This window comes from Petromyzon marinus, chromosome 71, assembly GCF_048934315.1.
Source record: "Petromyzon marinus isolate PM22_M1 ecotype Great Lakes invasive population chromosome 71, UKy_Petmar_22M1.pri1.0, whole genome shotgun sequence".
Taxonomy (NCBI): domain Eukaryota; kingdom Metazoa; phylum Chordata; class Hyperoartia; order Petromyzontiformes; family Petromyzontidae; genus Petromyzon; species Petromyzon marinus.
Genome location: NC_133737.1, coordinates 2,511,375 through 2,525,461, shown reverse-complemented (window position 1 = coordinate 2,525,461; position 14,087 = coordinate 2,511,375). Strand labels below are relative to the sequence as shown.

General features: G+C 43.7%; 1 protein-coding gene across 1 annotated transcript; it reads left to right on the top strand.

The window, feature by feature from the left end:
* The first annotated feature begins 2,259 nt into the window (after window positions 1-2,259).
* Window positions 2,260-13,221, top strand: LOC142906847 (uncharacterized). Its single transcript, XM_076055508.1, has 3 exons — window positions 2,260-2,384; window positions 3,954-4,027; window positions 9,155-13,221. Exon 3 carries the CDS (start codon window positions 9,183-9,185, stop codon window positions 10,452-10,454), a length of 1,272 nt encoding a protein of 423 aa, XP_075911623.1. The 5' UTR covers window positions 2,260-2,384; window positions 3,954-4,027; window positions 9,155-9,182; the 3' UTR covers window positions 10,455-13,221.
* The last annotated feature ends 866 nt before the right edge of the window (window positions 13,222-14,087 follow it).

Here is a 14,087-nt window from a genome sequence, read left to right as displayed (position 1 = left end):
TTTCGACTGCAACACAAGCAATCATCATCAGGTGTAAAAAACCACAACAAGAAAATTTGAATGAAGTGGCGGTTATTTTGAACGTTAGCACCACGGAGAGAGATTTGACAGTTTGTTCAGATGGACGTGATAGCTTTGCTATCTCTCCAACACTGAGGTACCCCCCCCTGGTAAGACACTGCTTAACCAATACATACTTCACTTGGAATGGAACTTTCTACAAACTGAGGGCACCCCAATGGGCTCCCTCCTATCTCCGCTTGTAGCCAACATTTTCATGGAGAAATTTGAGACTGACGCCATCCAGACTGCCACTCTGCGCCCAACCTTATGGAGGAGGTACGTGGATGACACTTTTGTCATCTGGCCACATTGTTGGCCTGCTCTGTACCAATTATTCGACCACATCAATTCCATACACCTAGCCATCAGATTTGCCATGAAAGTCTAAAAATATGGCAAGCTACCTTTTTTGGATGTCCTAATAAAAAAGAGACCTGATGGTTCAATGAGCCACTCTGTCTATAGGAAAGCTATCCATACGGATGCTTACCTGAAACAGGATTCCCACCACCATCCCACCCAAAAGAATTTCCTCACCAAGACTCTGCACCATAGAGCCCAATGCATATCCGACCAGGAACATATAGCCAGTGAACTCAAGCACGTACACCAAGCTCTTAAGGCTAATGGTTATTCCGACTACACTGGATAATGGTTGGAATTACCACAATTTTGACCGTGACACCAACATGCAATGACCTGTGCGTTGTGAATGACACAACGCTATGTTTTACATCTGCCGTTAAGCAGACTGCGCATATTTTGGTGAATGTTACTGGGGTAGCCAGGTGTGCCTGTCGGTTTTGAACCTTGAACCTCTGCAGTAAATAGAGAATGTGCTACCATGTTCTTGGTTCTTTCGGTAAAGTTACGTAAATAGAAAATAAAATAAAAAATATAATTTATTTTGTATTACTTAAATTGTAATTTTATTTTAATATTTATATCTTACGTAATTATGTATTTATTATTTACGTGACTTTACCGAAAGAACCAAGAATATGAATTCCTGCAGTCACGAAAGCTTCAAATCAAGATTTTATATTCTTGGTTCTTTCGATAAAAGTCACGTCGATAGAAAACAAAAAAATAATTTAAAAAAGAAATAATACATAAAATTACAAATAATACAAATTTGGAAAATAATAAATTGATTAAAAGATGGCATTGGTCGACTGACTGAGATGCCTGTGTCCCCCACAGTGTACACACACACAGTGTACACACACACAGTATGTAGTTCATTTATTTGGTATAGCCCTGTGAGCCATTCGGCTCTTGAATCGGGTGCAACCGCAACAAACAAAAAAACATGAACAAGAAAACATCTTAAAGTGACTTGTGTGACTGTGCAAACAGAAAATACAGGAAAAAATATCAAAATATTCCTGAAATAGCACCGTACACCAAGGCTGTGTGCAAAAATCCCAGTGGGATGGAAGTCAAATAACAACAACAACCACAAGACAACTAAGATTAAGGCCATCAGTCTAACTCCGTACTACAATAAAAAAACATGGCCAAAACACACAGTATGTACACACACACAGTATGTACACACACACACAGTGTGCGTGTACACATACACAGTATGCGTGTACACATACACAGTATGTGTACACACATACACAGTGTGTACACATACACAGTGTGTACACATACAGTGTTCACACAGTGTTCACACACAGTGTACAGTGTGTACAAACAGTGCACACACACAGTGTGTGTGTGTACACACACACACACACTGTGTGTGTGTAAACACACACACAATGTACACACACTGTGTGTACAGTGTGTACACACACTGTACACACACTGTGTACGTACACACAGTGTCTACACACACGCAGTGTGTACACAATAATGTCCACGTTAAATTTTGATTTAAAGCTTTCGTGACTGCAGTAATTCATAATCTTAGTTCTTTCGGCAAAGTCACGTTGAAGGGAAACAACAAATTAATAAAATATATTTTATTATTTTATTATTTTGACTTTGCCGAAATAACTAAGTATATAATGTCCACGTTGTTGTTGCTGAGCTCACACACCCAAGGGGTCTCTGATCAAGGGAGGGAGCAATGGAATATTAATCTAAATCAACTTAAACTCCAACGCCGCTCTCTGACTTCACCACTCAGCATTACCTCATCGGCGTGAAACGCCAGGGGGAGGTGTACCTCTCTAGTGACGTCATGTCACCAGGGTATTCACCCCACCCCGTCCAAGGCGCCCTTGAGCGTGACGTCACCTCATGCTGCCGCGTGACGTCACGAAGTAACAGGAAGCTGCTGCTCCGCCCGTGCAGTGAAATCCGAGGTGAGAAATTCTCGTTGTGGTTGTGGTGGTTGTTGTGGTGGTGGTTGTTTACCGAAGTAGAGCCTCGCTTTCTCTCTCGTAGGGATGTCAATTGAGTAGCAGCGAGCATGGAAGCGATGTCCAGGTTGGAACTTTACAGCGCGGGGCCTAACCACGCGGGGCCTTGCCTCCTGCCCTCGCCTGATCGCGTTTGCTTCAATTCTCTTTGCTTAGTTGAGCAATCTTTGTAAGAATGTAATCGACCAGGCTATGCGTTAATTGTGTGTTGACCGACTCTCTGTGTTGCATTGCATTACATTTCCTAATTGTACTCGGTTTGTTTGATTAAGTGTGCTTTCTCTCTATGTGTCCTGTTATTATTTACTGCAGTCACCAAAGCTCCAAATCTCTCATTGACACAAGGCCGTAATTATAATATATTATAATAATTATAATATATTGGGGGACACATCCCCCTCAATAATCAAATATACTCAAAATGTCCCCCCCCAATATATTACTATAAAACATTTTTGTTAAAATAATAATTGCGATGCTATGTTAATAAAAACAACAATTTGCTAAACCTTGGCCACAAATCTGGACTTGTCTTCATATAACAACGCATAGATTTCTGTTTATATGATTGCGTTGTACTTTATGAATCCTTAATCTCTGCCATTACATACTATGAAACAATAAAAGGTAAAAAAGTAAAAACAGAGCAATGTAATACAATACAATATTTGACATTATTGTATCAAATACAAAAAATTCCATCCCATGTGTTAGTGAATTTTTTAAATATTTTATGCAGGAAATTAGTTTTCAAATTTAATTTTTTTTCTGGGCGGGAACCCCAGACCCCCTGGAAGATTTGGTCCCCCCCAATGTTGACTCCATGGCTACGGCCTTGCATTGACTTGCTAATTTCTCTACCCCCCCTCTCTCGCTATTTAAGGCCTCGACACAGAGGCGTTGTTTCTCTGTGTGCCTAAGTGTGTATCTCTGTGTTATCTCTCTTTTGTGTCTCCGTGTCTGTGTTTTGTCTCTCTCAATTTGAGCAATCTTTGGAAGAACGTTATCACCCAGGTGGGGTGTTGACTGTTATGTTAGCCGACTCTCTGTGTTGTATTGCCGACTCTCTTGTGTTGTATTGCAATACGTTTCTAAGTTTACAAGGTTTGTTTTCTCTTTCATTTGTACCTGATGATGGTTGCTTGTGTTGCAATCGAAACATTGCATGCTATTTGCACACAGCGTTGGTGTACGGTCCTTTTTCTGAAATATTTTGCTGTTTTTCCCTGGATTTTCTGTTTGCACAGTCACATAGTCACTTTAAGATGTTTTCTTGTTCATGTTTTTTGTTTGTTGCGGTTGCACCCGATTCAAGAGCCGAATGGCTCTCAGGTCTATACCAAATAAATGAAACTGAAACTATTATTTAATTAATTTATTTTTTCTACGTGACTTTACCGAAATAATCAAAGTGTATCTTGCTTAAGTTTTAATTTTTCTTCACCTGGCTCACTACTTTGTAACTTTGTTTTTTTAAATATTCACAGTGGTTTTTTGTTCATTTTTTACCAGGCCACGCCCGCGTTGAGCTGCTGTACCGCTCTTGTTTTCAGAAGCGACCTGCCCACAACAACAATAACAACAAGGTGGGGCTTTTCAACAGCGTGGCGGTGTTCACTCTAGACGCGTGGCGGTGTTCACTCTAGATGCGTGGCGGTGTTCACTCTTGACGCGTGGTGGTATTCACACTCAACATGTGAAGGGGGAACCCGGGTATCGAGAAGGAAATCCACGCGACCATGGGGAGAGAGAGACATGCAGCCTCGGCTGTGTTGATTGATCCTCAATGAATTACTTGGTGGAGTGAGGAAGGATTAATACTGAGCAGGTGAAGGTGGCCAGGCGTGGGTCAGGACACACCACCACCTGTGAACCATGCCAGTGTGTGACAGTGGTGGAGCCAGTGGGGGTGGGGTGGCACGTGCCCCCCCAACGGTCCGATCGAAATCCCTAATTTCGATGGGATCATTGGGGTTTATTAGTAACTAGCTTTTCTACCTGGCTTCGCCCGGGACTTGGATTCTTGTCTTGGATATATTTCAAATTTCATATTCCCTTATCTGTGTTGCGGGTTGACGCCACGCACACCATGGTCATTTCCCCCACCCCCCCAAAATGCCAAAGTATATTTTAATACTTTGTGCATTGTGCCCAGTCTGGAAGCTACCCACATGCCAAATTTCAAGTGTGTAGCATGTTGGGAAGTATGCTGAACATTTCAAACAGACACATCCACACATTTCCCTTTTATATATATAGATAAATTAGCATTTTGCGACCCCCACTGCCACCGTGTGGCATATTATTACGTGCCAGGGACTCTATGAAAGGACAACAGTCCGAGTCCATAATTGGCAATAAGTAACGGCAAAGCAGTTACAAGCGACTCACAGAATTGTGCGCAGTTGTGTATACAGTACACGACTTCCCTGATGGCAAACACCTTCAGCGAGCGCGATGCCTATCACATGCGTAGAATAAAAATCATAGGACAAGTCCTTAGTAACAACTCCTTACTAACAACTCCTTACTTACTAACAACTCCTTACTTAAATTTTGATTTAAAGCTTTCGTGACTGCAGTAATTCATATTCTTAGTTTTTTCGGTAAAGTCACGTTGAAGAGAAACAACAAAATAACAAAATATATATAAAACAATAAAAAAATCTCACGACGTTTCGACCATAACTCAAACGGTCATCATCAGGTGTGTCGGTTTGCATAAATTTATTTTGAAAACGGCATATTTATTTATTTATATAAATAACGTTTGCGTCACGCGCAACGATTGGCTGTTTGCCAGGACTAGTCCATCTATTTTTTGAAAAGAGGAGGGGGGAGACGAAATTTGTTTTTATGTATGCTGTCTGAAGCCACTGTAAGCGTGAACAATCAATCAAGAACTGAAATGATTTATCAAATCTTTCCAATGATTGCTAAGATAGAATCCATCTTCTCGGTTGAAATTGTCTCTGTGTTTGTATATGTGGATAGCCTCATGAACGAATCTCTCATGGAAGCCAGATGGCTTACAAAGAACCTCCGTCTTGGAAAAGTCAATGGCATGTGAGCCTACTGAATTAGAACAATGATCTGCTACGGCCGAGGTGTTGGTCCTACCGTGTTTAAGGTCTGCTTTATGTTCACGAATGCGGTCCGAGATATGCTGCCAGGCCACCAAGATTATACGGCTTACCAAAAATACATAAAGTTGATACACCTCTTCGTCCCATAGTCTCTACTATCAGCTCCCCCACCTACAAACTAGCTCGTTTTTTGTCTGAAATCCTGCGTCCTTTCACTGGAAAGACCACCTCTGCGGTACAAAATTCTACTCACCTGGTATCAACAATCAAGGGTATTTCCCTGTCCCCAGACGACCTGCTTGTCAGTTTTGATGTAGTTTCCTTATTCACCAAGGTTCCTGTACCTGACACCATTGCAATCATTGAAGACTTGGTTCATCAAGGACTAAACACTGAGGTACCCCCCCTGGTGAGACACTGTTTAACCAATACATACTTCACTTGGAATGGAACTTTCTACAAACAAACTGAGGGCACCCCAATGGGCTCCCCCCTTTCTCCAGTTATAGCTAACATTTTCATGGAGAAATTTGAGACTGACGCCATCCAGACTGCCACTCTGCGCCCAACCTTATGGAAGAGGTACGTGGATGACACTTTTGTCATCTGGCCACATGGCCGGCCTGCTCTAGACCAATTCTTCGACCACATCAATTCCATACACCCAGCCATCAGATTTACCATGGAAGTCGAAATAGATGGCAAGATACCTTTTTTGGATGTCCTAATTAAAAAGAGACCTGATGGTTCAATGAGCCACTCTGTCTACAGGAAAGCTACCCATACGGATGCTTATCTGAAACCGGATTCCCACCACCATCCATCACAGAAGAATTCTCTCATCAAGACTCTGTATCATAGAGCCCAATGCATATCCGACCAGGAACACATAAGCAGTGAACTCAAGCACGTACACCAAGCTCTTAGGGCTAATGGTTACTCCGACTATACAATCCGCAAAGCTATCACTCAAACCATGAAGAAGAACCCTCTTGAGGAGCCTTTCAAAACCATCACTTTACCCTACATTGCTGGGATCACAAAAAAGATCTCCAAAATCTTGAATAAACACAAGATCCAGGTCCGTTTCGACACATTACATAAAATCCGTGATCTGGTTCCGTCTGTAAAAGATGTGATTCCGGACATACAATACCCTGGTGTCTACAAACTAAGTTGCCTCTGTGGTAGTAGTTACATTGGAGAAACCAAACACCATATCTCGGACCGCATTCGTGAACATAAAGCAGACCTTAAACACGGTAGGACCAACACCTCGGCCGTAGCAGATCATTGTTCTAATTCAGTAGGCTCACATGCCATTGACTTTTCCAAGACGGAGGTTCTTTGTAAGCCATCTGGCTTCCATGAGAGATTCGTTCATGAGGCTATCCACATATACAAACACAGAGACAATTTCAACCGAGAAGATGGATTCTATCTTAGCAATCATTGGAAAGATTTGATAAATCATTTCAGTTCTTGATTGATTGTTCACGCTTACAGTGGCTTCAGACAGCATACATAAAAACAAATTTCGTCTCCCCCCTCCTCTTTTCAAAAAATAGATGGACTAGTCCTGGCAAACAGCCAATCGTTGCGCGTGACGCAAACGTTATTTATATAAATAAATAAATATGCCGTTTTCAAAATAAATTTATGCAAACCGACACACCTGATGATGACCGTTTGAGTTATGGTCGAAACGTCGTGAGAATTTTTTATTGTTTTATATATATTTTGTTATTTTGTTGTTTCTCTTCAACGTAACTCCTTACTTAATAACAACTCCTTACTTAATAACTCCTTACTTAATATAAACTCCTTACTAACAACTCCTTACTAACAATTACTTACTAACAACTCCTTATATTCTTAGCACTTTCGGTAAAGTCACGTTGAAGGGAAACAATAAAATATATATAAAACAATAAAAATTCTCACGACGTTTCGACCATAACATCAGGTGTGAAAAACCAAAGGCAAGAAACATTTGAAAGAAGTGGCGGTTTGCATTTATTTATTTTGAAACGGTGCATTTGTTTATTTTTTAAAAGAAAAAACGTTAGCACCACGGGTAGCGATTTGGCAGTTTGTTTAGAAGGACGAGTCCATCTATGTTCTGAAAACAGGAGGGGGGAGACGAAAAATTAATGTATGCTGTCTGAAAGCCACCGTAAGCGTGAACAATCAATTAAGACCTGAAATGGTTTATCAAATCCTTCCAATGATTGCTAAGCCAGAATCCATCTTCTCATTTGAAATTGTCTCTGTGCTTGTATATGTGGATAGCTTCATGAACATTCAAAGTATTAAAATATACTTTGGTATTTTGGGGGGGTGGGGGAAATGACCATGGTGTGCGTGGCGTCAACCCGCAACACAGATAAGGGAATATGAAATTTGAAATATATCCAAGACAAGAATCCAAGTCCCGGGCGAAGCCAGGTAGTAAAGCTAGTTACTAATGAACATTCATGAGGCTATCCACAGAGAAAATTTCAACCGAGAAGATGGATTCTGGCTTAGCAATCATTGGAAGGATTTGATAAACCATTTCAGGTCTTAATTGTTCACGCTTATGGTGGCTTTCAGACAGCATACATTAATTTTTCGTCTCCCCCCTCCTCTTTTCAGAACATAGATGGACTCGTCCTTCTAAACAAACTGCCAAATCGCTGCCCGTGGTGCTAACGGTTTTTTTAAAATAAATAAATGCACCGTTTAAAAATAAATAAATGCAAACCGCCACTTCTTTCAAATGTTTCTTTCCTTTGGTTTTTCACACCTGATGATGACCGTTTGTGTTATGGTCGAAACGTCGTGAGAATTTTTATTGTTGTGTATATATTTTATTATTTTATTGTTTCCCTTCTATGTGACTTTACCGAAAGAGCTAAGAATATGAATTACTGCAGTCACGAAAGCTTTAAATCAAAACAACTCCTTACTTAATAACAACTCCTTACTAACAACTCCCTACTTACTAATAACTCCTATCATTTTTCATTGCTGGAGGGGTTGCCCCCCCTACCTGAAAATCCTGGCTCCACCTCTGAGTGTGTGACAGTGTCAAGTTTTTATTTGCAGTGAAGTCTATTAACTCTATTGTGCACGAAGGTTATATCAAAACAGTAGTTTATTTTTGTTTTCCTCTGGAACTCATTGTAAGAATGGAGTCGGGAAGTTATCACAGCACACATGCAGCTGAAGTTGGAACTGTTCATCCCAGCATTCAAGGACAACTGTGCCTGGCTTCACACCTCTAAGTTGCGATTGAACATTTATTTATGCATTTCTGCATAGCACATATAGTACTATTTTCCACACCCTTTGCTATGTCAGCTGAATTTAGCTTTCATAAATATTCCTTTTGAAGCCAGATAGGCGAAATTGTGTGCTCGGAGTTTTGGGTTAACATTCATTTTGAAGATACTAGGGCTTCCAGGCATGTTTATGAACATTTGCCCTCTCATTGTGTGCCATAGCAGCCCGTGTGATGAATTTGGGACACTTTTTCACTATGTCATGAATATATGAATAAGTATAGACATGTATATATGCATTCCTCTGTGCATCGATACTGACGTGTAGATGACGTGGATATAATTTTTTTTCTGTCTGCAGCTGTCGCTTCCTCTGCAGAATTTGTCTGATGGAGCAAAGGCACTCGGCGCGGCTCGGTGCAAAAAGGCAACAATGCGACCGGCGTGCAAACAGCACGGATCGTCCTGCACATTTGATACAGCACCAGAGAACACACACAAGAGAGAAACCCTTCAAGTGCAGTGTGTGTGAGAAGGCGTTTTCACGTTTCACTACTCTTGTAACACACCAGACAACACACACTGGAGAGAAACCCTTCAAGTGCAATGTGTGTGGGATGGCGTTTATACATTCAGCTACTCTTGTAATACACCAGAGAACACACACGGGAGAGAAACCCTTCAAGTGCAGTGTCTGTGGGAAGGCGTTTGCAAAGTCACCACATCTTCAAAGACACCAGAGAACACACACGGGAGAGAAACCCTTCAAGTGCAGTGTGTGTGGGAAGGCATTTGCACTTTCATTTACACTTGTAACACACCAGAGAACACACACAGGAGAGAAACCCTTCAAGTGCAGTGTGTGTGGGAAGGCGTTTGCACATTCATCTGCTCTTATAACACACCATAGAGCACACACGGGAGAGAAACCCTTCAAGTGCAGTGTGTGTGGGAAGGCGTTTGCACAGTCACCACATCTTCAAGTACACCAGAAAACACACACCGGAGAGAAACCTTTCAAGTGCAGTGTGTGTGGGAAGGCGTTTGCACTTTCACCAAATCTTCATGTACACCAGAGAACACACACGGGAGAGAAACCCTTCAAGTGCAGTGTGTGTGGGATGGCGTGTGCACAGTCATCTACTCTTGTAGAACACCAGAGAACACACACGGGAGAGAAACCCTTCAAGTGCAGTGTGTGTGGGAAGGCGTTTTCACGTTCATCAAATCGTCATGTACACCAGAGAACTCACAAGCATCAGAAGATCCACAAGGAGTGGAGTCTGAAATCAGCTTGTGAAAGTCAAAGTGCCGCAATGAGCTCATCCCTCATGAAACAAGAACCGGGAGAAAATCCCAGCTTGGACACTTTTAAAGGTATCGAGGTGAAATATGAAGAGGTGAAGGTGAAATGTGAAGAAGTGACGGCGAAGAGCGAAGAAGTGAGGGTAAAATGTGAAGATGAAGATTCAACTCCAAAATCGGACCTTCACATCGATGGAAGCAACGTGAAGCAGGAGGAAAATTCTGACTGCGAGGCAGAGCGAGGAAACTCCCAGCAGTTTGTGGAAGTGGAGGTGTGGGTGGACTTCCTCCGAGACAATACAAAGTCAAATGGAGAACCGGTCATGTGTAAGCTTGAGACGATGTCACTGCAATAGATGCACCTTTGTCACAGGCCTTTAATGACAAGAATGAAGTTGAACACTCAATTCTTAGGTTCAACCTGCAGGGTAAGAGCGGCCAGTCTTTGTGGACCTGTGGGTTGGGTAGATCTCTGACCAGAAGCGAGAGGCAATAAGCTCACAAGCGTTCACTTGGTTTTAATAATTCCATTTATATGGTGCTTGCTTAATTGCCTCTGGCAATTCGGAGTTTTGCATCGTATATCGTCTCAAACACTCGAAGAGCATCCCCAAGTAGCAGCTGCCCCTGTGTGGCACAAGGTGGTGGCCCTGCACCGGCCTGCATGTGGACAAGAGCCTGTCAGTAGAGGGTGATGGTGGATGTGGCATCTCAGTTGTGCAGTTTGTAGGTAATGTTTAGAATTTGATCAATTTTGACCCAGACGCCAGCATGCAATGGCCTACTCGTTTTGAATGGCGCAATAGTATGTTGTACATACACTGTTAAGCGTATTTTTTAAATAGCTTGTTAATGCGATGTAACCTGATGCAGTATATTTCACTGCAGTAATTCAATTTTGTTAATATTCCTGTCAATAATTTAGAATGCATACTTGTCTGATTGTGTGCGTACATGTAACATTTTGTCTATAAGAGTCAAACATTGCATAAGTGATGTGAGGACAAAGTGTGTGTTTTGGAAGTAACCTGTACAGAACTCAGGTGAGACTCATTGTTCTGGTGATACAGGACAAAGGGTATTTTTGTGTTTTCAGGAAACATCTCCCTCTGGAGCAACTCATTGTCTTGTAAATAGGGAGCACACTCGTATCATTAATCAGTTTCAAGGCATACCACTCAAAAGTTACACGTGGAGGAGATACATTCTCTACAACACGAATTATAATTTTGTATTACGTGTTGACGTAGGTTTTGTCGAATTAGGACAAGAAATGGTCCTTGCTGATTAACGTCTGGATGTTCACAACCATGGGTTGAAGCAAGCCAGATCGCCTGCGGCACCCTCACAGCCATTTACGGCCTGGGGCCAGGAAAGTCACGAAAAAAATTGCACACGAACGACGCATCCACGCAAGCTCCCGATGCTCCGTTTTGAAGTTTTAAAATGAAACAACTTTGAATCACATTTTGTTTTGAATTAGATAATTGTATTTCTTCATTAAAAGCTTAATTGAAAACGACATTTCGTGTAAATTTTCTCTCATCGTTAAGTAGATGGCCTTGCCAGGGGTTCGGATCGATGTGGACTTTCACCTGGTTGGGATCGCGGGATCGAGATGAGGCGACAGAGCTGGCCGTGCGAGAAGACCGCCGTCTGCAGATCGATTCCAACGCGATCGAACGTCTGTCCCTGCGCCTCCGTCGTTCATGCAGGGGGTGCGTAGGTTAGCAGCACCCCTTGCATGATAACGATGGAAAGTGCAGCGTTCGTCACAGATTAAGTTGTGCGCTTATATAAAAGAGTTTAGCCAGTGGGTTTTCAAAGTACCTTCGTCTTACAGAAATAAATTTCGCGTGAGCCCACCGCATTAAAACGATGCTCAGCTGAGCGGGGCGAGTCACGGAGGGGGGTGGGGGGGCACCTTTGTCACGTGCCGTAGCTCACGCGACTTCTGCCGTGACAATGTCTGGATGTTTTCGCCTAAGGACGACCGCTCGTGTTGCGATCGAAACGCCGTGTTATTTTATTATTTTATTTCTTCTACCTGCGTGACTTTACCGAAAGAACCAAAGAGTATGAAAGACGTCTTGTCTGCTGATCTTGTTCATAGCTGTGTACATCGATATCCCACATTGCTTACACGTGCACACCACACACAATGAAATAAAATGAAACTAGAACGACTTAATTCCGGGGATGGGCAAAGATTGAGGAATCTCAATGGAGCGAGTTAAGCGTATTCGAGTCAACATCTCTCTGTCCGTCTGTGTCTCTGTTCCCCTCTGTGTCTCTCTCTCGCCGACTGTGTCTCTGTCGTCTCTGTATCTTTCTTTCCGTCTTCCTCTTGTCTGTCTGTCCACCTCTCTCTTGTCAGTCTCTGTGTGTGTCTCTATCAGCGTCTTTCCAACTGTATTCAACTACTGTCAGTAGCAACATGCAACCGTCCAACTTTCACGGCCCACGACTGCACGCGACTCAAACTTGCTCTGAGTCTCTGTACGTTGAAATTATGTCGCACCATACGTAGCCAACCATGCTAATCTGTGGGTCTCTGTGTGAGTCTCTGTGTGTGTCTGGAACTTATTTCGCACCGTACATAGCCGACCCTGCACAGTAGGAGTGGCTGGTATCTGTGGAGCTGTGGGCTGGGTACATCTGTCAGCAGGAGCAAGAGGCAATGAAGCTCCCAAGCTTTCACTACGTTACCAACATCATATTTTTACTCATAAGTCGCTTGCCTAATTGCCTCAGCAACTCGGTGTTTCATATCGAATCTCATCTCGAACAATCGAAGGACCCCCCCCCCCTAAGTGGCAGTTGCCCCTGTGTGGCACAAGGTGGCCCTGCACCGGCCTGCACGTGGACATGAGTCTGTCGGTAGGGGACGATCATTGACGCGCCATCTCCGTTGTGTAGTTTTTGGATAATGTTTGGAATTACCCCAGTTTTGACCGTGACACCAACATGCAATGACCTGTGCGTTGTGAATAACACAACGCTATGTTTTACATCTGCCGTTAAGCAGACTGCGCATATCGTGGTGAATGTTACTGGGGTAGCCAGGTGTGCCTGTCGGATTTGAACCTTGAACCTCTGCAATAAATAGAGAATGTGCTACCATATTCTTGGTTCTTTCGGTTGGCGCAGATGATGGCAGCCTTGGCCGGTTGGTGCGCCCTGTTTTGTCCGGTTTTGTCTTGTTTTGCTTGATCACCCGTGCGGGTGAGAGAGGCCTGCTGTTCATCACACCCATGCTGGTGAGAGAGGCCTGCTGTTCAGCACACCTGTGCTGGTGAGAGGGGCCTGCTGTTCAGCACACCTGTGCTGGTGAGAGACGCCTGCTGTTCAGCACATCCGTGCTGGTGAGAGGCCTGCTGTTCAGCACACCTGCGCTGGTGAGAGGGGCCTGCTGTCCAGCACACCCGTGCTGGTGAGAGAGGCCTGCTGTTCAGCACACCTGTGCTGGTGAGAGGGGCCTGCTGTTCAGCACACCCGTGCTGGCGAGACAGGCCTGCTGTTTATCACACCCGTGCTGGTGAGAGAGGCCTGCTGTTCATCACACCCGTGCTCGTGAGAGAGGCCTGTGTGGTGCCCACCGCCGTGACACCACCACCGGGGGGTGACAACGCCGACGTGGCACGCCTCGCTTCCACCACCCCCCCCCCCCCCCCCTTGCACGAACGCACATACACCCCACATAGAGCCGGAAGGGGAGATCACCTGGCCGACGGGTTTTTATCCAGAAGCCCCTAATGGGATCAAGCTTCATTGTTTCCTGCGGCCGGGGTATTGGGCGATCTCCCCCCGTGGCTGACATGGAACGCGGCGCCGTGACCTGATATTAAAGTTACGTGGTCACAGCAGAGGCCGTTGAGTCACCGCAAGTGAAACCGCACACACACAAGCACGAGTCAGGAGGCCAAAGGGGTGCGGATCGGAATGCCTTTGTTAGGATCAATGTCTCGGCCTCGCTCTGCGTTGCGTTG